This window comes from Embiotoca jacksoni, unplaced genomic scaffold (assembly GCF_022577435.1).
Source record: "Embiotoca jacksoni isolate LCO1_2020_lvr unplaced genomic scaffold, fEmbJac1.0.p SCAF_21, whole genome shotgun sequence".
NCBI classification, from domain to species: Eukaryota; Metazoa; Chordata; class Actinopteri; family Embiotocidae; genus Embiotoca; species Embiotoca jacksoni.
Window position 1 is genome coordinate 5,031,230 of NW_027185352.1, and position 25,000 is coordinate 5,056,229.

The window sequence follows — 25,000 nt, forward strand, 5'->3', positions numbered from 1 at the left end:
CAGCAGCCTAATAACACACCTGGCTGTCAGAGTCAACAGTCGTTTGGAAATTACCCTCATGGCAGAAGATTAAAATTGTTTTTAGCACAGCATGTTAAAGTTGAATATGCAGTAATTATATATACACATATCTATCTATCTATCTATCTATCTATCTATCTATCTATCTATCTATCTATCTATCTATCTATCTATCTATCTATCTATCTATCTATCTATCTATCTATCTATCTATCTATCTATCTATCTATCTATCTATCTATCTATCTATCTATCTATCTATCTATCTATCTATCTATCTATTATATAACCAACCTCACCCTATCTTATAGCTGCTTTTCAGCCTATTAAGATTTTTTTTTTTTTGCACACTCAAAATTCCCTGTTTAAATAAGAATTTACCAGTAAGTGTCGTTCGTGATTTCAGAGCATCTGCAAGGAAACCATCTAGCTGTTCTTTTTAGGGCATATGTGGGACAAGAGAACATCAATCATATTCTTAATGATGGGAGGTTGCGGGTGAAGGCTGTGCGGCAGGTGGTGGGCCAGACCCATCTCCCAGGCGTCCACCAGATGAACTTTCAATCCTTTAAAAACAGCTCTGAGCACTTTGTCACGCTGCAGCGAGAACCAGTCGCTGTTGGTCAGCGTCTCATAGAGCCACAAAGCTTTGAGGTTTGCGGTCCTGATGATGACCAGTGTGTCCGGAGCTCTGGCCAGCAGCCGCACCACTGCCCTGCGGATGCCTTGTAGCCGTCGGATATAGACCTCAATAGGGAAAGTGCTGAAGTGTGACCAGATTCCAAGAACTACGACGGTGTTTGCGCCTCCAACTACACCGTCTAGTTCGTTGGCAATATAACGCAGCTCACTGGTTGGGACATTGGCAAAACGAATAGGAGGACCGTGGCAACGGTACGTCACCATGATGTTGTTCGCATAGTCCAGGGTCATGAAAGGTCCAACTTGCTTCAGGCTATGAAGGTTATACTCCTTGAGATCTGAAAGTATCACAGAGGGAACAGATTGAGCTGCAGTAGGAATAAAATCAAACTGTTGGCAGAAATCTTTTTCGGGGACTTACCAGGTAGCGCTGAGTTGAGGTGATCAAACCACTGCCTGATGGTGGAGTCACCATACAGGTGGACCACCTTGTCTTTCAGACACTGACTGATGGCTGAGTGGTTGTTAAACTGGTGAACTGTGGTACCACCTAGTGCTCGCCACGCACCTTTGTAGTAATAGCCAGAGGGTCCAGATGTCATAATGCTGCTCTTCACCTCTGGTTGACCTGAGAAGAGGTGAATAAAGAGAATGTATTTTTATCCTCTTTATAAATCCCATGCAAAGACCAAAACCAAAGTCTCTCCCAAGTCAATTTGTTACTACTGAACCTATAAATCCAAATTAACTTTGTTATATCTTTTAATTACATTTTTTTTTACTAGTTTTGGATCAACAGATTAGATTGTTGTGTTGTTTTTGGAGAACTTGCTTTGTGTAAATAAATACACTGCTAACAAACTTTTAGCTTAGGAGGTGAACACCGTCTCGAACAGAGTCGCAAACATTTTATAAATGATTGGGTTTTCTGCCTGGTTACAGTTAGTCTGGCTGCGCTGGCTTTTGCTCACAGCTTCAATTTTCTTCGTTGTAAATACAGTCCAGTAACTCGGCTCGTATTAGCATTTGCACAGCCACTCTGAAAGGCGGACCAATCAGAGACCAGTGTCAGTGGTTAACTGCGTTTGTCCCTCCTCTCCTTCACTGTGATTTGACGGATGGCGACAGTGATGAGCTCAGCCTTAATATTTGTCAACTCTTGCTGACCGGAAAAAAAACGCCAAACGTTTAGCGCTGAGCGCAGAATAAACACTCAGCACCCCGTCAAACTGCTGGAGTTCATTCAAATCATTTAAAACATATGCTGTAGCTGCTCTGGAAAAATCACCGCTGGACACGGGCACCGTGTAGTTGCCGTGGTGGCAGAGTGTCGGGCAGTTTATGCACATGCTGATTGGTTAAAATAAACCTGAGGTCTACACCCAGTAGAATAGAACAATTACAAACGATTCCCAATGGAGCGTGAAATTGGGTCTGGTTCGCACCAGGCTAGGCTATGGTGGTGGCAGTAAAAATTGGCATTTACCTTTCATTTTTGGCAACACAGTGACAGTCGTAGGCCCTGAAGCTGGAATGGACACTTTCAAGTTGACACGACTGAAGCAAAGGACACACAACAAATGGAAACAATGGAAGTTAAAGCTGTGCTACATGATATGTTCATGTAAACAAGGCATATGTGTCATGTGACAGGTGAGCCTTTTAGTGCCTTTCTGCTGATTGTTTTTCTTTCTCGACCCTTAACTTTACTGGGCCAGTTCAGCTTCACCCTTCATCAATGTATTTCTGCAGCAGGAAGCTGTTTTCAGCAAAGAACACGATTGACTATCAAAAAGTTGACAGAAAAAAATTAGGATCTAGCTGGTGAAGATAGCGGAGAATTTTGAAGTCCCAATCCTTCACAACGTGCTGTAGATCCAAATAAACAGCAGAACAAACCCTTTCTGATGATACCTGGCGTTTCTCTGTACGACAAAGTGTTTTCAGCAAGTCCAGTTTTATCTCAGCTGACCTCTGTACTGAATATGTCCTAGAAATGAGGATGAACGTGATGACATCCAGCAAAAGTAACCACAGGTAATTTATTTAAGAATTAATATGGTATTTGCAATTATCTGTGAATATGTGAATATCTTAATTAAGACAATAATTAATATGGTTTAAAGGCCATCGATTTATTGATTAGCCCATTTAATACATTTGGTATTTTGGTTAGTTAGTAAATTAACGGTTTTCAATATTGTCATTTCTTAAATCCTTTTTAAATGAATGCTGTTTTAACATGCTAAAAGACGTGTTGACATTTTTGAAGACATCATTTGTTTGTTATCAAGGTCTTCCTAAATTTATTCGCAGAGTATGAACAAATTCAGGAAAGATATTGATGAATCCCAGATTTGTGTAGCAAATATTCGTACGCATGGTTTAAACATAGATTTGTGCGTATTAGTCAATGAGGCCTGATGAGTTTCCCTTTGATAATGGCCAACAGCCTTGAATGTCTGATGTCCAACAAGTTGTAACCGAAAAGCAGGCGCGTGATTTCTGTTTACGTTCGTTCAAAGCAAGACACACCGACACAAAGGACAGAAGTAGGGAGAGAGCACCGGGACAACGCTGCCATTCACCTGGTGAAGTAACGCCCGGATATAATTAGAGCTTCCTCTGAGTTTCTGCTATGATTATGTAGAGCACATATGATCACAGATCTTTTCCCTTTGTATTTCTGCTGGGAATTGCGTGCCACACGCATGAAAAATAGGTTTTGTGTCAGTTCTTTATATGACGCACTGCACACGCGAGGCATGACTCGGGGGTGAGACGTTGGTCTTACACAGGCAGTGTGGTTGCTCAAATCTTTAACCATGGATGCAGAAATAAAAACAAGCCATGCAAGCAGTGTGTCCCTGGTCTAACGCCACAAACCCACCCCTACTTCCTGTTTCCATGGACTACGTTTGTCCTCTCTTGTCTCATGACCTCTTTCAAGTGATCTACCTCTGCTTACATAAATGTTCTTCTCACGGCTAGACGACACCAGACTTGTCAAAGACACGCTTCCCTTTCATGGATAGGCGTGTATCTTTCACGCTTTGCCGTGATACTAGGCCGGTCTACTGGATGTGGGGAGAGTAAACTGTTTACTAACTCTGTATGGTGTCCCAATAGTTGTGCAACAAGAACGTACAGTATATTTACATAGGCAACGGTCACCTTTGAAAGAGTTTCTCCTCCAAGGCCTGAAGATTTTGTTTGAATCCTCCCATTGAGTGTTTAATCCTGTGATCACAGCTCAGCTTCTTTGGCCTGTAGCAGAACCACGGATCACCTGTATGGAGGTCAGTGTAGTTGCACAGTGGCCCCTGGGTCGGTCTCAGGCATACGTTACAGGTTGTACTTTCAGTGACTGAGCCTGAGCGGAATCGGCTCTTGAAGTAAATCCTGTCATGCTGTTCGCTGGTCAGCCTGCGCAGCACTGTGACTGCCTCGCTGGGGTGAACCAGTGTCACCTGATAGGAGGGAAAGAGAGTTTTCACTCAGAGCCATTTCCATGATTTAGCTTTTGTTATCCAATCAAAGTCAAATAAGATGAAAATCACTTCAATTTTCACCCTTTTTAAGCCAAAAATCAGATTTATCCCAGATTGGACATATATTTGTGGAATAGATTGTTTGTTAAAATCCCATTCCCAGCAGTCACAGCCCCGTCATGGCAACAGGTGGAATTCACCACATGTGGAAACATGTGTAGTAAAAAGCATACTGCATTCAAATTGGTAGTCTCTTAAGCAGAAAAACATAAAGCAAAAGTGGATTGAATTAAACTGTCATCAAGCAAATATTTCCGTGCCCAGCTAACGAGCTTTCTACTTGCTGTAGCTACCCGGTGCTACTTCCAAATCCAAGAAGCATTTGATAGCAAATTATAGGGCTACAAAATACATACAAAAGCCCCAATCACATCCAGCATATCCACTGCAGAGTTTTCTTCCCACTTGGGAGATACCGTCAGAGTGAAGGCTAACTTTCGCAGCTGTCCCGCACCAGACTTGCCACACGAGACAAGATGCATCAGACACATCGGCCAAACAGGTTCCAGTTTTACAAGCATAATACAAGCATAGCCAGTTCTACAATTGAAGAACAATAGTTTTCAGGTCTTATTTATGGTTCGTTAACTACAACTACAACTGATGTTTTGCTTGGAGAAGGATTCCTAATCCTCAGTTATTTTCTTTTTTTTTAACAGGATTTCATGTATGTATCCATCATTCATTTCAAAACAACTCATCTGAAATACATTTCAATAACTCATGAGTCAGCTGGGTAGCGATAAGTACTACATTTTCTAGTGATGGCTTTTCTCTTCATGTGGTTTCTAGAAATTAAGGTCCAATTGTTTCACAAATTACCAAGAATTCGAAACGGTAAATCTGCCACTGTTATTATTGTAAACTACATTTGTGTAGTGCAAGACATGAAAGCTGACATGAGGGGTACCGGTAACTCACCGAGGAGCACAGATCTCATTTTATCGTCAACTGAAAGATGGACTATCAAATCCCTGAAACTAAATTTGATACAATAAGTTTCAGCATCACCTCAACTTGTGCGCTTCCTTCCCAGAGTAAAGAGAACACAGCAGAGTAGGAGCCATTGAGATGATCCACCACTCGCCCTGCCACACCTGCGAGAAGAGTCGTGTTGCTCAGTCGAGCGACTAAAACGTCTCCACCGGACTTCTTTGGACGACCCTGGAAGTCATAGATTTTGATCATAACTTCCAGCTTGTCACCGATGTGCCACTGTCCCCCTCCCCTCCCTGGGACAATGGTGAAGGTGCTGTGAGCCGGATCACTCGACTCTGTCAGGGAAAGAGGAGACGGCAAAGATGGAGTTTCAGGCCAAGCAATGGAGCGTAGTAGGAGGTCTTCCTCAAGAGCCTCCTCAGGGGAATGTGGTTGGAAGGTGCAGAAGCTGTGCGGGTGATTGAAAAGTCTTGACATGATGGTGATGGAGTTCACTTTAGTCTGAAAGTGGCAGAAGGTCAAAAGAGAGATGGTGACAAAGATGCATCAAACAAATGAAGGACAAAGCTTCCAATTCAGAGCAAACAACACTGATAAGCAATATGCTCCAAATGTCACTGACGTTGTGGTGATAGCAAATAAACTGCATCGATGCTTTCAGTGTGCCTAATTTACTTTGCAATCGCTTATTAAATGGCCAAAGCTGCTGTGTGTAAATTGCCCTGAACCTTTTGTCACACTCTGTCTTGCACTGCTGGCTAGATCACTAAAACAGATGAGCAGATGAAAAGGCTTTCAAAATCAGATTAGTAGATTAAAAGGCTTTTAAACTGTACCCCTTCTGTGTGTGATTTAATTTGCAGTTAATTTGTACACAGTGCCTTTTATATTTTATGGCTGAGATTGCATCATGACATGTGCCAACTGCCTGATTCACATCTAATTTAATAGACAAGGTTCAGCCTTATTTTTCATATGATTAACTGAATCTGAAGGTTGTATTTAAAAAAAAAAAAAATTGTTTTAATCATTTACGTAAGTGCGATTAAACACGTATCATCCACCAAACCTGTCTGTGGGATTTTGGATAGTTCTGTTCATGTGCACTCTTGCCCTGTGAAGCTACAAAAATAGCTCTCCACCAGCTCGGACCAGGTCTAAGTGAGTAAATACCAATGTGCCTGGGTTTGTGCTGTGCCAGGAACAAAAATATGGCCCTATGTCTTTTGCGCTGGGACAGGGCCAGTCAAAGAAGGTTGTGTGATGAAGTACAAAGGTGGGTAAAATCCTCCTATGGATTCAATCACAATACAACCAAGACGGCTCACCTGAAGCCCATTTTACAAAGTCATATAATAAAAAAAACACAAATCAATATGACTATTGTTGTAGTACAAAGAACATGGGCACAATAATTTACTTTGATGTTTTACTTTGACTTTTAAACGTTTACCACAATGCCAAGCTGTTTGGGGCCATATGTTGGCATTTTTTAAAAGCTGACCTGCACACATTGTTGGTTTTGTTCTTCTCATGAGATGTACTGACGTTAAGAAAAAAAGAAAAAAAGAATAATTAAAGCTTTTACTTTCATTTAGGGAGGCCACTGCTGTCAGCCAATCACAGTGCTGGATTGTGAGCTTTACCGAAATCACATGATTTTTCCAAACTTCCTGAAGAGCATTACAGTAATATTTCACATTTCAAATAGGACACACACTTCTACTTAAAACCCAGTCCTCACCTCCAGGGTATGTAGGCTATACAGCATGAAGATGACGGCAAACACTGCCAAGAACAGAACGATGATGTTATACTTGGGGAGGCAGGTGCTGACCTCCTCTCTTTTACAAACTCTGGCCTTCATGATCAGGGGATGTCATCAGTCATCATCTTTGTTTGTGGTGTAGTAGTTATAAAACAAGAACAATACATGCTAAAGGTTAGTACATGCCAAAAGTAATTTGTAAAATCCTCTCTATATAAACAGTACAACACTTCCTGCTTTCTGTGGGTACAATGTCCATTTTATCACCCAATAAATTCTATTATTTGATCAGCCATTAATCGAGGCCACAAACACGGCTGTCCCGCCTTTTAGTTGGATATCATGATTGATTCCAAGGTAACGCTATCATACACCCTTTTTAAAGTAAATAATTTCATACATTTGGACACTGCAGTCTTTTGCAATCTGACACCATGTTCTGCAAAGTTACCCTGACAACATGTGATTGTGACATCTGATTCTCTTCACATGATACTTTTTACTTTAAGCCACACTTGCTGTGTAGGTCCACTTTGTGGTGATGTTGGTCGGCCTGTCAGAAAAAGTATCATCATCATCATAGGTTCAAATTACCAGGTGTGGTTCAGCATGGATGTCCTGAATTTGATGAGACCTAATATGATGATATAATCTTGCTTTAGGTGGAGTCCACAGTCCTTCAGAAACTATCCTTTCTAAACACTTTCAAAACTTGCTTTTTGCACTGATAACAGTAACTGAACATTCACCTAATGTAAACACATGAAATGGTTCGAGTAGTAGTCCAATGGTTGGCAGTCAAAACTAAACACCTGATCCCCTGAGTTGTTTTTCATGTGATGTAAGAGAAATCTAACAATTTATTGAATATACTCTATGTTAGAGTTCATTTTAGGAGAGTTTGTTGTACAAAAGTTTCTGCAGACATCCAGTACAACTCTTGTTTTATCTGACAAACAGGCTTGACATTTAAATTCCAATAAACAAAGAGAGGCAGGTGGAATAAAGTTTAGTTCAGACCACAAATGGCCTACAGATACAAGTGTTTACGTATGGCAAATGTGGTAAAGTTGGTTCGACGTGCGATATACAAAATCAAAAGAACTATTCACTCATGTTCTATAGTATACAGTACAATTAGTTCAACACCTAATTTGAAATCAGGGAGAGAGAAAAAAAAAAAAGCAGGGCAGGAGGGGAGAAAAGACAACACGTAACAACCACGATAGATTGATTCACAGCTGCAGCAGCCAAAATCTGAAAAATAACCATCCAGCCACAGCTTCACTCATCACATTCAGGCAAAGCAGCTGCAGCTCACAACCACAAGCTGATTTACCTACTGGCGGAGAGCTACTGTATATTTAAAAATGAATCAACCCACAATGTATCACATACAATGTCACATCATCACTTTTTTAACTGCCACTGGATCAACATCCTGTTAATGAGGACCAGATCGCAGCAGAGTACAAATAGACTTATGGCTGAGATAATGTGTTCCTCAAAAGAAATTCTCTCCATGACCCATCAGGGTTTTGTACTTAAAGTAGCCTATATTTTGAATGCAAATTACTTTTACTTCTTTCAGAACTGCTTCCAGGTGTTTTCTGCCTGTTTCACTATAATGTGGTGCATAGTTTAATCGATGCATCAGTGTATCTATTATAGACTGATTCATTGTAAAATCTCAATGATAAAGTTTATAACTAGAAGTGAAAGCACAATGCACAGTGTAAATAACAACTGCATAGTAAAAAGTACAGTATTTCCCTACAAGGACAAAGTAGATCGAGTGTAAAGAAAGAGAATAAAACAGAAATAGCCGACTCATCAAATACCTTTAAAAGACATACATACTCACACACACACAGAATTAGAATGGATTCATGCATAACACGTCTTACCTCAGCAGACACTCATTTGGAAAAAAAAAAAAGTAAAGTGATTAAATCCCAGCGTTATTTGATTTGAACAAAACCGAAGGACCAGTTGGTCCTTCCACAGACTCTTTCACCTTCAAACAGATTTACATAACATCCTTGAACTTTACATGTCTGTTGAGAAAAGAGGTGTGACACTAATAGTTCAGTCAAACAAGAATGTTTACTATCAGAGGAAACATTTCAGACTGGGACAGTGGTAGATGGGACAATGATTAAATACATTCATATTGTTGTTCTGATTTGCACACCATTGTGATATTAATTTAAATGAACACTGATCCCATATCTTATGTCATGTCAACTCATTCAGCTGTGAAACAAGTGTAATTGATTCATTATTAAATGTATCCTGTGGAGATTTTGTTTGATGCACGTGAGAATGAACCTCCACAGCTTTTCCACTGATCAACAGGTGGTGGCAGTAATGTCCCAAGACTTACAGTGATGCATGTGCTGAAGGAGAAGACTGATAATCAGTAAATATTGATGTGAACAGAGCGCAATTAAAATACTTAAAATATTGATATTAGTCTATACCAGAAAAGTTCAATGTCCAATTGAATATAAACACAAACTTTATTTAAAATTTTTTTATTTTTTATTATCAAGAATAGTCCAAAGGACACATTTAAACAATAACTCTACCAGTAAAGCCTGTCTGCCTCTAGAGGGAGCTGCTCAAAGGATGATAAACATCCTGAAGTGAGACAGCATTCGCCTACTTATAGCAGAAACCTGACTGCACCACAGGCCTGTCAATCAAACAGACACTATCCCAAACATACTGGTTTTTGAGGCTTTTTGATGGAAATTATTTTCAGATGGACTGTCAGAAAACAAATAAGAACAAGTGACTTCAGTGAAGTATAGACTTTGTATTTTATGAGAGAAATGGGAGTATATGGAGCCAGAACCTTTTTGGAGCCAACCTCTAGTCACCCTCGGTGGCATTGCAGTTTAAGGCACTTCAGCATTAGCCTCACTTTTCAGACTCGGAGACTATGTCCATTTTTATTTATGTGGAAGGGTAGATAACAAGGTACTAGGACTAAGACAGGAAGGGAGGACAGAGGCTATAAAGAGAAGCAGGAAGCACACATTGGCCTCTTCCTGCACAGCTGAGCAGCCTTTCTTCGATGGTGATTTTGGTAGGCTCCTTTATTTAAAATGATTTGTTGAAAAAATAGTTTTAGTAGTAAACAAACACAAATATGAACGATGTCTTTTATCAAATTCAAGATTTTCTAATCAATTGTCCTTTTTAACATAATATCACCTTGGCCTTGGTCTCCAGGCACCTGCATGTCTCCAATAGAGGGGGAAGTGCTTTGTTTCAGACATCATGGCGTCTCTGGATGAAGGATTGGAGAGATGGTAGATGGCTGTTTGACCTGGAGGAAGAAATGTTTGGGTCTGTCAATCGCGGAAAAATCCCCTTACATTGCACCAAAACACCAACGTGGCTTGATACACGCTGCCTATATCGAGCGCGGTGTGGTGTGCCGCGTAAGAAAATAGGTTTTATGGACTTAATTATAAAATACTCACATACTTGTACATGTGTGGCTAATATTCTGAACCTTATGATGGACTGCAAACTGAGGGCTGTTCCATGGAAGAGCACACAGAGATGACGGAGAAGCTTTCCTAAATACTCAACCTTACCTCTTTTATTTGTGGGATTTATGTCATTTTTCATTACTCTGTTTCAGAGTTTCCAGGAATTTTCCACTATTAGTTACAGATCTTCCTGTAATGTCCTTCAACATCGACACTATTTGAACCTGCATTTCTTAAAATGGTGCCGTGCTAGTGGCAGCCTGTTACAGCAGCTCCCGGTGTGTGTTTTAATTTTTAAGACTTTTTGAACCTCTGCTGCTGCGATTGTGCATTTTTATATTTAATATTTTTTACTGTCATTTTTATTGCTTTACCTGTATCTATAAATGCTGCTGAAGCCCTGAGAGAGACTGGTGTAAAGATGGATTTGAACGATGCAGAATGGTTTCGAAAGATGGAATTTCTGAAATAAACACAGAAAGCGAATTACAGAACCGAATTATCACCAATAGTTAACCTTAATTAAACATTAATACACATTCACAGGAATACAGGCTCGCTGGCCAGATTAGCCACTTAGCTCAGCGTTGGGCTATTATTTGAACGGCTAACTGCATAACAAACATTTACTAACACTAAATGCACTTAAGAGCATAAGTACAGCTATAAACGGAACCGTTTCACCACGTAAATCCAAAGTTACAGTACTCTGACTTACATCATCAATGACTCGATCTGACTACACTGTCGGTCATGGGTAGCATACACAATTAGCGCAACCGGAAGCGGAAACAGTTCGCGGCGTCAAAATAAAGTTTCAAGATAAGAGCGTCGTAACCGTGTTGTCTCTGTCCGTGAAGAATTCGCAACAATTTTTTACTCTGTTATTTGTATTGCTTTACCTGTATCTATAAATGCTGCAAAAAATAAAAATAAAGTATCCATCCACCCATCATCCATCCATCCATTAATCCACCCATCATCCATCCATCCACCCATCATCCACCCATCATCCATCCATCCATCCATCCATCCACCCATCATCCATCCATCCATCCATCCATCCATCCATCCATACATCCATCATCCATCCATCCAGCCATCATCCATCAACCATCCATCCATCCATCCATCCATCCATCCATCATCCACCCATCATCCATCCATCCATCATCCATCCACCCATCATCCATCCATCCATCCATCATCCATCACCCACCCATCATCCATCCATCCATCATCCATCCACCCATCATCCATCCATCCATCCACCCATCATCCATCCATCCATCCATCCATCCATCCATCCATCCATCCATCCATCCATCCACCCATCTACCCATCATCCATCCATTCACACATCCATCCATCCACCCATCATCCATCCACCCATCATCCATCCATTCATCCATCCATCCATCCATCCATCCATCCATCCATCCACCCATCATCCATCCACCCATCTATCCATCCATCCATCCATCCATCCATCCATCCATCCATCCATCAATCCATCCATCCATCCATCCATCCATCATCCATCCATCCACCCATCCATCCATCCATCCATCCATCCATCCATCCATCCATCCATCCATCCATCCACCCACCCACCCATCATCCATCCACCCATCATCCATCCATCCATCCATCCATCCATCCATCCATCCATCCATCCATCCATCCATCCATCCATCCATCCACCCATCCATCCATCCATCCATCCATTCATCCATCATCCACCCATCATCCATCCACCCATCATCCATCCATCCATCCACCCATCATCCATCCACCCATCTATCCATCCATCCATCCATCCATCCATCCATCCATCCATCCATCCATCCATCCATCCATCCATCCATCCATCATCCATCCATCCACCCATCATTCATCCGTCCATCCATCCATCCATCCATCCATCCATCCATCCATCCATCCATCCATCATCCATCCATCCACCCATCATCCATCCACCCATCATCCATCCATCCATCCACCCATCCATCCATCCATCCATCCATCCATCCATCCATCCATCCATCCATCCATCCATCCATTCATTCCACCCATCATCCATCCACCCATCCATCCATCCATCCACCCATCCATCCATCCATCCATCCATCCATCCATCCATCCATCATCCATCCATCCACCCATCATCCATCCACCCATCCATCCATCCATCCATCCACCCATCATTCATTTATCCATCCACCCATCCACCCATCCATCCATCCATCCATCCATCCATCCATCCATCCATCCATCCATCCATCCATCCATCATCCATCCATCCACCCATCCATCCATCCATCCATCCATCCATCCATACATCCATTCATCCATCCATCCATCCATCCATCCATCCATCCATCCATCCATCCATCCATCCATCCATCCATCCACCCATCATCCATACACCCATCCATCCATCCACCCATCCACCCATCATCCATCCACCCATCCATCCATCCATCCATCCATCCATCCATCCATCCATCCATCCATTATCCATCCATCCATCCATCCATCCATCCATCCATCCATCCATCCATCCATCCATCCATCCATCCATCCAGCCATCCATCCATCCATCCATCCATCCACCCATCATCCATCCACCCATCATTAATCCATCCATCCATCCATCCATCCATCATCATCATCCTGGCCTTTTACATGACAAGATCACTTGTGGCAAATCCCTTGTCAAAACTCCACGTTTACTTTCATGCACGGTCATCTGACAGAAACGGCATAAGTTTACAGATATGTTGCTAAACAACATCCGCTCCCACATCAATCTTGTTGAGGGTTTGAATGTAACCCTTAATGTTCCAGAAATCATAATGTAAAACCAGATCTTTGTCTAGTATGTGTTGCGTTGAATTCAGGATAATAACCCCGCAGTAGATTCCAGATAGACTCTTCTATCTCAATAGCTCTCAATAGTGAACATAGGCAAACATGTCTCTATTTTATGAGAGCAAGATGTCTGGGTTGGAACTTGATCCAATTTGTAACCGAGTTGTTCTGTTGCTATCTGAAGGGTTAATCATAAAGGCATTGAGCAATTCTCAAGCAATGTATTTCAGCAACTCGTGGGTCATATGTTGGGTACGCTCGCTATTGTATTGAACAGATGATTAATCTGTGCAGTCATCTCTGGTCCCTTTAATTGTCAGATCAACATACTCATTAAATGTGTTTTGCAGAAACCCTTGTTTATTGAATGTTTACAAGAAAAACATAGAACATGTAATTAAATACACTTCAATCATCAGAATCATTTAAGATTTAAGGATTAGATTACAATTCTTTTTTATTTTTTCTGTTTGTGTCCACTGACTAGATTTACCTCCAAAATGGTGCATCAGTGATGCAGCAGCCTAATAACACACCTGGCTGTCAGAGTCAACAGTCATTTGGAAATTACCCTCATGGCAGAAGATTAAAATTGTTTTTAGCACAGCATGTTAAAGTTGAATATGCAGTAATTATATATACACATATTTATCTATCTATCTATCTATCTATCTATCTATCTATCTATCTATCTATCTATCTATCTATCTATCTATCTATCTATCTATCTATCTATCTATCTATCTATCTATCTATCTATCTATCTATCTATCTATCTATCTATCTATCTATCTATCTATCTATCTATCTATCTATCTATCTATCTATCTATCTATCTATCTATCTATCTATCTATTATATAACCAACCTGTTGTAGCTGCTTTTCAGCCTATTAAGATTTTTTTTTTTGCACACTCAAAATTCCCTGTTTATATAAGAATTTACCAGTAAGTGTCGTTCGTGATTTCAGAGCATCTGCAAGGAAACCATCTAGCTGTTCTTTTTAGGGCATATGTGGGACAAGAGAACATCAATCATATTCTTAATGATGGGAGGTTGCGGGTGAAGGCTGTGCGGCAGGTGGTGGGCCAGACCCATCTCCCAGGCGTCCACCAGATGAACTTTCAATCCTTTAAAAACAGCTCTGAGCACTTTGTCACGCTGCAGCGAGAACCAGTCGCTGTTGGTCAGCGTCTCATAGAGCGACAAAGCTTTGAGGTTTGCGGTCCTGATGATGACCAGTGTGTCCGGAGCTCTGGCCAGCAGCCGCACCACTGCCCTGCGGATGCCTTGCAGCCGTCGGATATAGACCTCAATAGGGAAAGTGCTGAAGTGTGACCAGATTCCAAGAACTACGACGGTGTTTGCGCCTCCAACTACACCGTCTAGTTCGTTGGCAATATAACGCAGCTCACTGGTTGGGACATTGGCAAAACGAATAGGAGGACCGTGGCAACGGTACGTCACCATGATGTTGTTCGCATAGTCCAGGGCCATGAAAGGTCCAACTTGCTTCAGGCTATGAAGGTTATACTCCTTGAGATCTGAAAGTATCACAGAGGGAACAGATTAAGCTGCAGTGGGAATAAAATCAAACTGTTGGCAGAAATCTTTTTCGGGGACTTACCAGGTAGTGCTGCGTTGAGGTGTTCAAACCACTGCCTGATGGTGGAGTCACCATACAGGTGGACCACCTTGCCTTTCAGACACTGACTGATGGCTGAGTGGTTGTTAAACTGGTGAACTGTGGTACCACCTAGTGCTCGCCACGCACCTTTGTAGTAATAGCCAGAGGGTCCAGATGTCACAATGCTGCTCTTCACCTCTGGTTGACCTGAGAAGAGGTGAATAAAGAGAATGTATTTTTATCCTCTTTATGAATCCCATGCAAAGACCAAAACCAAAGTCTCTCCCAAGTCAATTTGTTACTACTGAACCTATAAATCCAAATTAACTTTGTTATATCTTTTAATTACATTTTTTTTACTAGTTTTGGATCAACAGATTAGATTGTTGTGTTGTTTTTGGAGAACTTGCTTTGTGTAAATAAATACACTGCTAACAAACTTTTAGCTTAGGAGGTGAACACCGTCTCGAACAGAGTCGCAAACATTTTATAAATGATTGGGTTTTCTGCCTGGTTACAGTTAGTCTGGCTGCGCTGGCTTTTGCTCACAGCTTCAATTTTCTTCGTTGTAAATACAGTCCAGTAACTCGGCTCGTATTAGCATTTGCACAGCCACTCTGAAAGGCGGACCAATCAGAGACCAGTGTCAGTGGTTAACTGCGTTTGTCCCTCATCTCCTTCACTGTGATTCACGGATGGCGACAGTGATGAGCTCAGCCTTAATATTTTTCAACTCTTGCTGACCGGAAAAAAAACGCCAAACGTTTAGCGCTGAGCGCAGAATAAACACTCAGCACCCCGTCAAACTGCTGGAGTTCATTCAAATCATTTAAAACATATGCTGTAGCTGCTCTGGAAAAATCACCGCTGGACACGGGCACCGTGTAGTTGCCGTGGTGGCAGAGTGTCGGGCAGTTTATGCACATGCTGATTGGTTAAAATAAACCTGAGGTCTACACCCAGTAGAATAGAACAATTACAAACGATTCCCAATGGAGCGTGAAATTGGGTCTGGTTCGCACCAGGCTAGGCTATGGTGGTGGCAGTAAAAATTGGCATTTACCTTTCATTTTTGGCAACACAGTGACAGTCGTAGGCCCTGAAGCTGGAATGGACACTTTCAAGTTGACACGACTGAAGCAAAGGACACACAACAAATGGAAACAATGGAAGTTAAAGCTGTGCTACATGATATGTTCATGTAAACAAGGCATATGTGTCATGTGACAGGTGAGCCTTTCAGTGCCTTTCTGCTGATTGTTTTTCTTTCTTGACCCTTAACTTTACTGGGCCAGTTCAGCTTCACCCTTCATCAATGTATTTCTGCAGCAGGAAGCTGTTTTCAGCAAAGAACACGATTGACTATCAAAAAGTTGACAGAATAAAATTAGGATCTAGCTGGTGAAGATAGCGGAGAATTTTGAAGTCCCAATCCTTCACAACGTGCTGTAGATCCAAATAAACAGCAGAACAAATCCTTTCTGATGATACCTGGCGTTTCTCTGTATGACAAAGTGTTTTCAGCAAGTCCAGTTTTATCTCAGCTGACCTCTGTACTGAATATGTCCTAGAAATGAGGATGAACGTGATGACATCCAGCAAAAGTAACCACAGGTAATTTATTTAAGAATTAATATGGTATTTGCAATTATCTGCGAATATGTGAATATATTAATTAAGACAATAATTAATATGGTTAAAAGGCCATCGATTTATTGATTAGCCTATTTAATACATTTGGTATTTTGGTTAATTAGTAAATTAACGGTTTTCAATATTGTCATTTCTTAAATCCTTTTTAAATGAATGCTGTTTTAACATGCTAAAAGACGTGTTGACATTTTTGAAGACATCATTTGTTTGTTATCAAGGTCTTCCTAAATTTATTCGCAGAGTATGAACAAATTCAGGAAAGATATTGATGAATCCCAGATTTGTGTAGCAAATATTAGTACGCATGGTTTAAACATAGATTTGTGCATATTAGTCAATGAGGCCTGATGAGTTTCCCTTTGATAATGGCCAACAGCCTTGAATGTCTGATGTCCAACAAGTTGTAACCGAAAAGCAGGCGCGTGATTTCTGTTTACGTTCGTTCAAAGCAAGACACACCGACACAAAGGACAGAAGTAGGGAGAGAGCACCGGGACAACGCTGCCCTTCACCCGGTGAAGTAACGCCCGGATATAATTAGAGCTTCCTCTGAGTTTCTGCTATGATTATGTAGAGCACATATGATCACAGATCTTTTTCCTTTGTATTTCTGCTGGGAATTGCGTGCCACAAGCATGAAAAATAGGTTTTGTGTCAGTTCTTTATATGACGCACTGCACACGCGAGGCATGACTCGGGGGTGAGACGTTGGTCTTACACAGGCAGTGTGGTTGCTCAAATCTTTAACCATGGATGCAGAAATAAAAACAAGCCATGCAAGCAGTGTGTCCCTGGTCTAACGCCACAAACCCACCCCTACTTCCTGTTTCCATGGACTACGTTTGTCCTCTCTTGTCTCATGACCTCTTTCAAGTGATCTACCTCTGTTTACATAAATGTTCTTCTCACGGCTAGACGACACCAGACTTGTCAAAGACACGCTTCCCTTTCATGGATAGGCGTATATATTTCACGCTTTGCCGTGATACTAGGCTGGTCTACTGGATGTGGGGAGAGTAAACTGTTTACTAACTCTGTATGGTGTCCCAATAGTTGTGCAACAAGAACGTACAGTATATTTACATAGGCAACGGTCACCTTTGAAAGAGTTTCTCCTCCAAGGCCTGAAGATTTTGTTTGAATCTTCCCTTTAAGTGTGTAATCCTGTTATCACAGCTCAGCTTCTTTGGCCTGTAGCAGAACCACGGATCACCTGTGTGGAGGTCAGTGTAGTTGCACAGTGGCCCCTGGGTCGGTCTCAGGCATACGTTACAGGTTGTACTTTCAGTGACTGAGCCTGAGCGGAATCGGCTCTTGAAGTAAATCCTGTCATGCTGTTCGCTGGTCAGCCTGCGCAGCACTGTGACTGCCTCGCTGGGGTGAACCAGTGTCACCTGATAGGAGGGAAAGAGAGTTTTCACTCAGAGCCATTTCCATGATTTAGCTTTTGTTATCCAATCAAAGTCAAATAAGATGAAAATCACTTCAATTTTCACCCTGTTTCAGCCAAAAATCAGATTTATCCCAAATTGGACATATATTTGTGGAATAGATTGTTTGTTAAAATCCCATTCCCAGCAGTCACAGCCCCGTCATGGCAACAGGTGGAATTCACCACATGTGGAAACATGTGTAGTAAAAAGGATACTGCATTCAAATTGGTAGTCTCTTAAGCAGAAAAACATAAAGCAAAAGTGGATTGAATTAAACTGTCATCAAGCAAATATTTCCGTGCCCAGCTAACGAGCTTTCTACTTGCTGTAGCTACCCGGTGCTACTTCCAAATCCAAGAAGCATTTGATAGCAAATTATAGGGCTACAAATTACATACAAAAGCCCCAATCACATCCAGCATATCCACTGTAGAGTTTTCTTCCCACTTGGGAGATACCGTCAGAGCGAAGGCTAACTTTCGCAGCTGTCCCGCACCAGACTTGCCACACGAGACAAGATGCATCAGACACATCGGCCAAACAGGTTCCGGTTTTACAAGCATAATACAAGCATAGCCAGTTCTACAATTGAAGAACAATAGTTTTCAGGTCTTATTTATGGTTCGTTAACTACAACTACAACTGATGTTTTGCCTGGAGAAGGATTCCTAAGCCTCAGTTCTTTTTTTTTTAACAGGATTTCATGTATGTATCCATCATTCATTTCAAAACAACTCATCTGAAATACATTTCAATAACTCATGAGTCAGCTGGCCAGCTATAAGTACTACATTTTCTAGTGATGGCTTTTCTCTTCATGTAGTTTCTAGAAATTAAGGTCCAATTGTTTCACAAATTACCAAGAATTCGAAACGGTAAATCTGCCACTGTTATTATTGTAAACTACATTTGTGTAGTGCAAGACATGAAAGCTGACATGAGGGGTACCGGTAACTCACCGAGGAGCACAGATCTCATTTTATCGTCAACTGAAAGATGGACTATCAAATCCCTGAAACTAAATTTGATACAATAAGTTTCAGCATCACCTCAACTTGTGCGCTTCCTTCCCAGAGTAAAGAGAACACAGCAGAGTAGGAGCCATTGAGATGATCCACCACTCGCCCTGCCACACCTGCGAGAAGAGTCGTGTTGCTCAGTCGAGCGACTAAAACGTCTCCACCGGACTTCTTTGGACGACCCTGGAAGTCATAGATTTTGATCATAACTTCCAGCTTGTCACCGATGTGCCACTGTCCCCCTCCCCTCCCCGGGACAATGGTGAAGGTGCTGTGAGCTGGATCACTCGACTCTGTCAGGGAAAGAGGAGACGGCAAAGATGGAGTTTCAGGCCAAGCAATGGAGCGTAGTAGGAGGTCTTCCTCAAGAGCCTCCTCAGGGGAATGTGGTTGGAAGGTGCAGAAGCTGTGCGGGTGATTGAAAAGTCTTGACATGATGGTGATGGAGTTCACTTTAGTCTGAAAGTGGCAGAAGGTCAAAAGAGAGATGGTGACAAAGATGTATCAAACAAATGAAGGACAAAGCTTCCAATTCATAGCAAACAACACTGATAAGCAATATGCTCCAAATGTCACTGACGTTGTGGTGATAGCAAATAAACTGCATCGATGCTTTCAGTGTGCCTAATTTACTTTGCAATCGCTTATTAAATGGCCAAAGCTGCTGTGTGTAAATTGCCCTGAACCTTTTGTCACACTCTGTCTTGCACTGCTGGCTAGATCACTAAAACAGATGAGCAGATGAAAAGGCTTTCAAAATCAGATTAGTATATTAAAAGGCGTTTAAACTGTACCCCTTCTGTGTGTGATTTAATTTGCAGTTAATTTGTACACAGTGCCTTTTATATTTTATGGCTGAGATTGCATCATGACATGTGCCAACTGCTTGATTCACATCTAATTTAATAGACAAGGTTCAGCCTTATTTTTCATATGATTAACTGAATCTGAAGGTTGTATTTAAAAAACAATATTGTTTTAATCATTTACGTAACTGCGATTAAACACGTATCATCCACCAAACCTGTCTGTGGGATTTTGGATAGTTCTGTTCATGTGCACTCTTGCCCTGTGAAGCTACAAAAATAGCTCTCCACCAGCTCGGACCAGGTCTAAGTGAGTAAATACCAATGTGCCTGGGTTTGTGCTGTGCCAGGAACAAAAATATGGCCCTATGTCTTTTGCGCTGGGACAGGGCCAGTCAAAGAAGGTTGTGTGATGAAGTACAAAGGTGGGTAAAATCCTCCTATGGATTCAATAACAATACAACCAAGACGGCTCACCTGAAGCCCATTTTACAAAGTCATATAATAAAAAAAACACAAATCAATATGACTATTGTTGTAGTACAAAGAACATGGGCACAATAATTTACTTTGATGTTTTACTTTGACTTTTAAACGTTTACCACAATGCCAAGCTGTTTGGGGCCATATGTTGGCATTTTTTAAAAGCTGACCTGCACACATTGTTGGTTTTGTTCTTCTCATAAGATGTACTGATGTTAAGAAAAAAAGAAAATAATAATAATTAAAGCCTTTACTTTCATTTAGGGAGGCCACTGCTGTCAGCCAATCACAGTGCTGGATTATGAGCTTTACCGAAATCACGTGATTTTTCCAAACTTCCTGAAGAACATTACAGTAATATTTCACGTTTCAAATAGGACACGCACTTCTACTTAAAACCCAGTCCTCACCTCCAGGGTATGTAGACTATACAGCATGCAGATGATGGCAAACACTGCCAAGAACAGAAAGATGATCCTATACTTGGGGAGGCAGGTGCTGACCTGTCTTTTACGAACTCTGGCCTTCATGATCAGGGGATGCCATCAGTCATCATCTTTGTTTGTGGTGTAGTAGTTATAAAACAAGAACAATACATGCTAAAGGTTAGTACATGCCAAAAGTAAGTTGTAAAATCCTCTCTATATAAACAGTACAACACTTCCTGCTTTCTGTGGGTACAATGTACATTTTATCACCAAGTAAAGTATTTTATTTGATCACTCATTAATCGAGGCCACAAACATGCCTGTCCCGCCTTTTAGTTGGATATCATGATTGATTCCAAGGTAACGCTATCATACACCCTTTTTAAAGTAAATAATTTCATACATTTGGACACTGCAGTCTTTTGCAATCTGACACCATGTTCTGCAAAGTTACCCTGACAACATGTGATTGTGACATCTGATTCTCTTCACATGATACTTTTTACTTTAAGCCACACTTGCTGTGTAGGTCCACTTTGTGGTGATGTTGGTCGGCCTGTCAGAAAAAGCATCATCATCATCATAGGTTCAAATTACCAGGTGTGGTTCAGCATGGATGTCCTGAATTTGATGAGACCTAATATGATGATATAATCTTGCTTTAGGTGGAGTCCACAGTCCTTCAGAAACTATCCTTTCTAAACACTTTCAAAACGTGCTTTTTGCACTGATAACAGTAACTGAACATTCACCTAATGTAAACACATGAAATGGTTCGAGTAGTAGTCCAATGGTTGGCAGTCAAAACTAAACACCTGATCCCCTGAGTTGTTTTTCATGTGATGTAAGAGAAATCTAACAATTTATCGAATATACTCTATGTTAGAGTTCATTTTAGGAGAGTTTGTTGTACAAAAGTTTCTGCAGACATCCAGTACAACTCTTGTTTTATCTGACAAACAGGCTTGACATTTAAATTCCAATAAACAAAGAGAGGCAGGTGGAATAAAGTTTAGTTCAGACCACAAATGGCCTACAGATACAAGTGTTTACGTATGGCAAATGTTGGTTCGACATGCGATTCACAAAATCAAAAGAACTATTCACTCATGTTCTATAGTATACAGTACAATTAGATCAACACCTAATTTGAAATCAGGGAGAGAGAAAAAAAAAGCAGGGCAGGAGGGGAGAAAACACAACATGTAACAGCCACGATAGATTGATTCACAGCTGCAGCAGCCAAAATCTGAAAAATAACCATCCAGCCACAGCTTCACTCGTCACATTCAGGCAAAGCAGCTGCAGCTCACAACCACAAGCTGATTTACCTACTGGCGGAGAGCTACTGTATATTTAAAAATGAATCAACCCACAATGTATCACATACAATGTCACATCATCACTTTTTTAACTGCCACTGGATCAACATACTGTTAATGAGGACCAGATCGCAGCAGAGTACAAATAGACTTATGGCTGAGATAATGTGTTCCTCAAAAGAAATTCTCTCCATGACCCATCAGGGTTTTGTACTTAAAGTAGCCTATATTTTGAATGCAAATTACTTGTACTTCTTTCAGAACTGCTTCCACGTGTTTTCTGCCTGTTTCACTATAATGTGGTGTATAGTTTAATCGATGCATCAGTGTATCTATTATAGACTGATTCATTGTAAAATCTCAATGATAAAGTTTATAACTGGAAGTGAAAGCACAATGCACAGTGTAAATAACAACTGTATAGTAAAAAGTACAGTATTTCCCTACAAGGACAAAGTAGATCGAGTGTAAAGAAAGAGAATAAAACAGAAATAGCCGACTCATCAAATACCTTTAAAAGACATACATACTCACACACACACAGAATAAGAATGGATTCATGCATAACACGTCTTACCTCAGCAGACACTCATTTGGAAAAAAAACAGTAAACTGATTAAATCCCAGCGTTATCCTGCAGTTGACAGTTTTTATTTGCAGTGAACTTTGTTCAACATGATGGTAACGACCAGATGACAAAGGTCATTTACCCTTTATGCCTCTCCTTGTTCCTAACTACTCCCATGTATTAAAACAGCCATTACGTCGTGCTGACTTGAAATATGATGCTTCAAAAACAACCTTGGAACGGACATGTTTGAAGTGCCAAAATTAAAGCAAATCAAAAAGTAATTTGTGTCATATAATAGACTGTGTTGTAAGTATAATCTATATGATTTCAGAGTATTCAGTGGCAGATTATTTTCAGTTTATCATAAGATTCAGATTTTGGCTATCATTTGCTTTCATATTTTGCCAGCAAAGATGTAGACAGAAGGATGGGTCATTCACCTTTATGCCTCTCTGAGGTCTATTTTCTATCATGGTAATGGAAAGGTGTTGGTATGTGTCCTGTCACTTCTCCATAGTACAGCTACATTTAAAAAACAAGAAGAGGATGAATAAAGTTATAACAATTACAAAAATATACATTCTACATATTCTACCTTAGTAAATGATGCGGGGTAGATTGGTAGTAGAAATCATTTTATTCTCAGTTTCATATTTTTGATTTTTGATTGCAGTGCAAGAAATTTTCTCGTGCATCAGGGCTAACATTGTAGGATTTGGGATTTCATTCTTGTAACACTGCAGTTTCATATATATTCTCAAGCCCCCAGGAACAACACCAGGTGCAGCAGCTTAGTAGACATATATGGTACTTTGAGAATCAAAAACAACTTCTTTTTTTTGCCATACGTTACAAAAGCAATGGCTTTAAAAGTAATCAATGGCCAACATGAATAGTTTGTTGCACTTTAAGCTGCTTGGAATAAAAGCCTCCATCTTATGTGTGATCGCTCCTCCTTCTGTACACCGTGAATCCAGCAGAAGCACCTTTGGTGTACTCAAAACTGTTCACAAATAGCAGGACACTTTTCCCCCTCAATGGTCACCATTATGTCCATGTTGCAAAAAGGTAGGGACCACTCTCCCTTATCTTAACAACATAGGAAATCACATCCTGCTGGTCTCCGGTTGGACTATCCCAGTGTTCTCTCAGGAGGTCCAATGGCCCTCTCACCTGGCATCCATAAAGTCAAATGGTGAGAATCCTGTTGACACCTGTGACACCTCCCGGTATGCAAACAGCAAGTATGGCAACCATTGATCCCAACGTGAGCCTGTTTGAGAGACAAACTTCAGCATGTTTTTAAGTGTCTGATTAAACCTTTCCACCAGCCCGTCCGTCTGAGGATGATATGGGGTGGTCTTAATGCCTTTATTCCTAAGAGCTGATGCACTTGTTGCAGACTGATAATCAGTAAATATTGATGTGAACAGAGCACGATTAAAATATTTAAAATATTGATATTAGTCTACACCAGAAAAGTTCAATGTCCAACTGAATACAAACACAAACTTAATTTTTTATTTTATTTTATCAAGAACAGTCCAATGGACACATTTAAACAATAACCCTACCAGTAAAGCCTGTCTGCCTCTAGAGGGAGCTGCTCAAAGGATGATAAACATCCTGAAGTGAGACAGCATTCGCCTACTTATAGCAGAAACCTGACTGCACCACTGGCCTGTCAATCAAACAGACACTATCCCAAACATACTGGTTTTTGAGGCTTTTTGATGGAAATTATTTTCAGATGGACTGTCAGAAAACGAATAAGAACAAGTGACTTCAGTGAAGTATAGACTTTGTATTTTATGAGAGAAATGGGAGTATATGGAGCCAGAACCTTTTTGGAGCCAACCTCTAGCCACCCTCGGTGGCATTGCAGTTTAAGGCACTTCAGCATTAGCCTCACTTTTCAGACTCGGAGACAATGTCCATTTTTATTTATGTGGAAGGGTAGATAACAAGGTACTAGGACTAAGACAGGAAGGGAGGACAGAGGCTATAAAGAGAAGCAGGAAGCACACATTGGCCTCTTCCTGCACAGCTGAGCAGCCTTTCTTCGATGGTGATTTTGGTAGGCTCCTTTATTTAAAATGATTTGTTGAAAAAATAGTTTTAGTAGTAAACAAACACAAATATGAACTATGTCTTTTATCAAATTCAAGATTTGCTAATCAATTGTCCTTTTTAACATAATATCACCTTGGCCTTGGTCTCCAGGCACCTGCATGTCTCCAATAGAGGGGGAAGTGCTTTGTTTCAGACATCATGGAGTCTCTGGATGAAGGATTGGAGAGATGGTAGATGGCTGTTTGACCTGGAGGAAGAAATGTTTGGGTCTGTCAATCGCGGAA

General features: G+C 40.9%; 2 protein-coding genes across 2 annotated transcripts in view; both read right to left on the minus strand.

The window, feature by feature from the left end:
* LOC138202695 (NXPE family member 3-like) overlaps positions 1–5,643 on the minus strand; it is a 5,799-nt gene extending 156 nt beyond the window's left edge. Inside the window, exons 1-5 of the mRNA XM_069156951.1 lie at positions 5,226–5,643; positions 3,838–4,133; positions 2,150–2,220; positions 1,085–1,291; positions 1–1,001 (exon numbers count right to left, since the gene is read on the minus strand). The exon at positions 1–1,001 is cut by the window's left edge and continues 156 nt beyond it. Coding sequence (XP_069013052.1) covers positions 448–1,001; positions 1,085–1,291; positions 2,150–2,220; positions 3,838–4,133; positions 5,226–5,630 — 1,533 coding nt within the window. The 5' untranslated portion in view covers positions 5,631–5,643 and the 3' untranslated portion in view covers positions 1–447. The remainder of the gene's footprint in view (positions 1,002–1,084; positions 1,292–2,149; positions 2,221–3,837; positions 4,134–5,225) is intronic.
* Positions 5,644–14,082: 8,439 nt separating this feature from the next.
* LOC138202696 (NXPE family member 3-like) lies at positions 14,083–20,862 on the minus strand. The gene is made up of 6 exons (XM_069156952.1): positions 20,733–20,862; positions 19,064–19,492; positions 17,680–17,975; positions 15,992–16,062; positions 14,929–15,135; positions 14,083–14,845 (listed from the first exon to the last, which is right to left on the minus strand). Exons 1-6 carry the CDS (start codon positions 20,850–20,852, stop codon positions 14,292–14,294), a joined length of 1,677 nt encoding a protein of 558 aa, XP_069013053.1. The 5' UTR covers positions 20,853–20,862; the 3' UTR covers positions 14,083–14,291.
* Between the last annotated feature and the right edge of the window lie 4,138 nt (positions 20,863–25,000).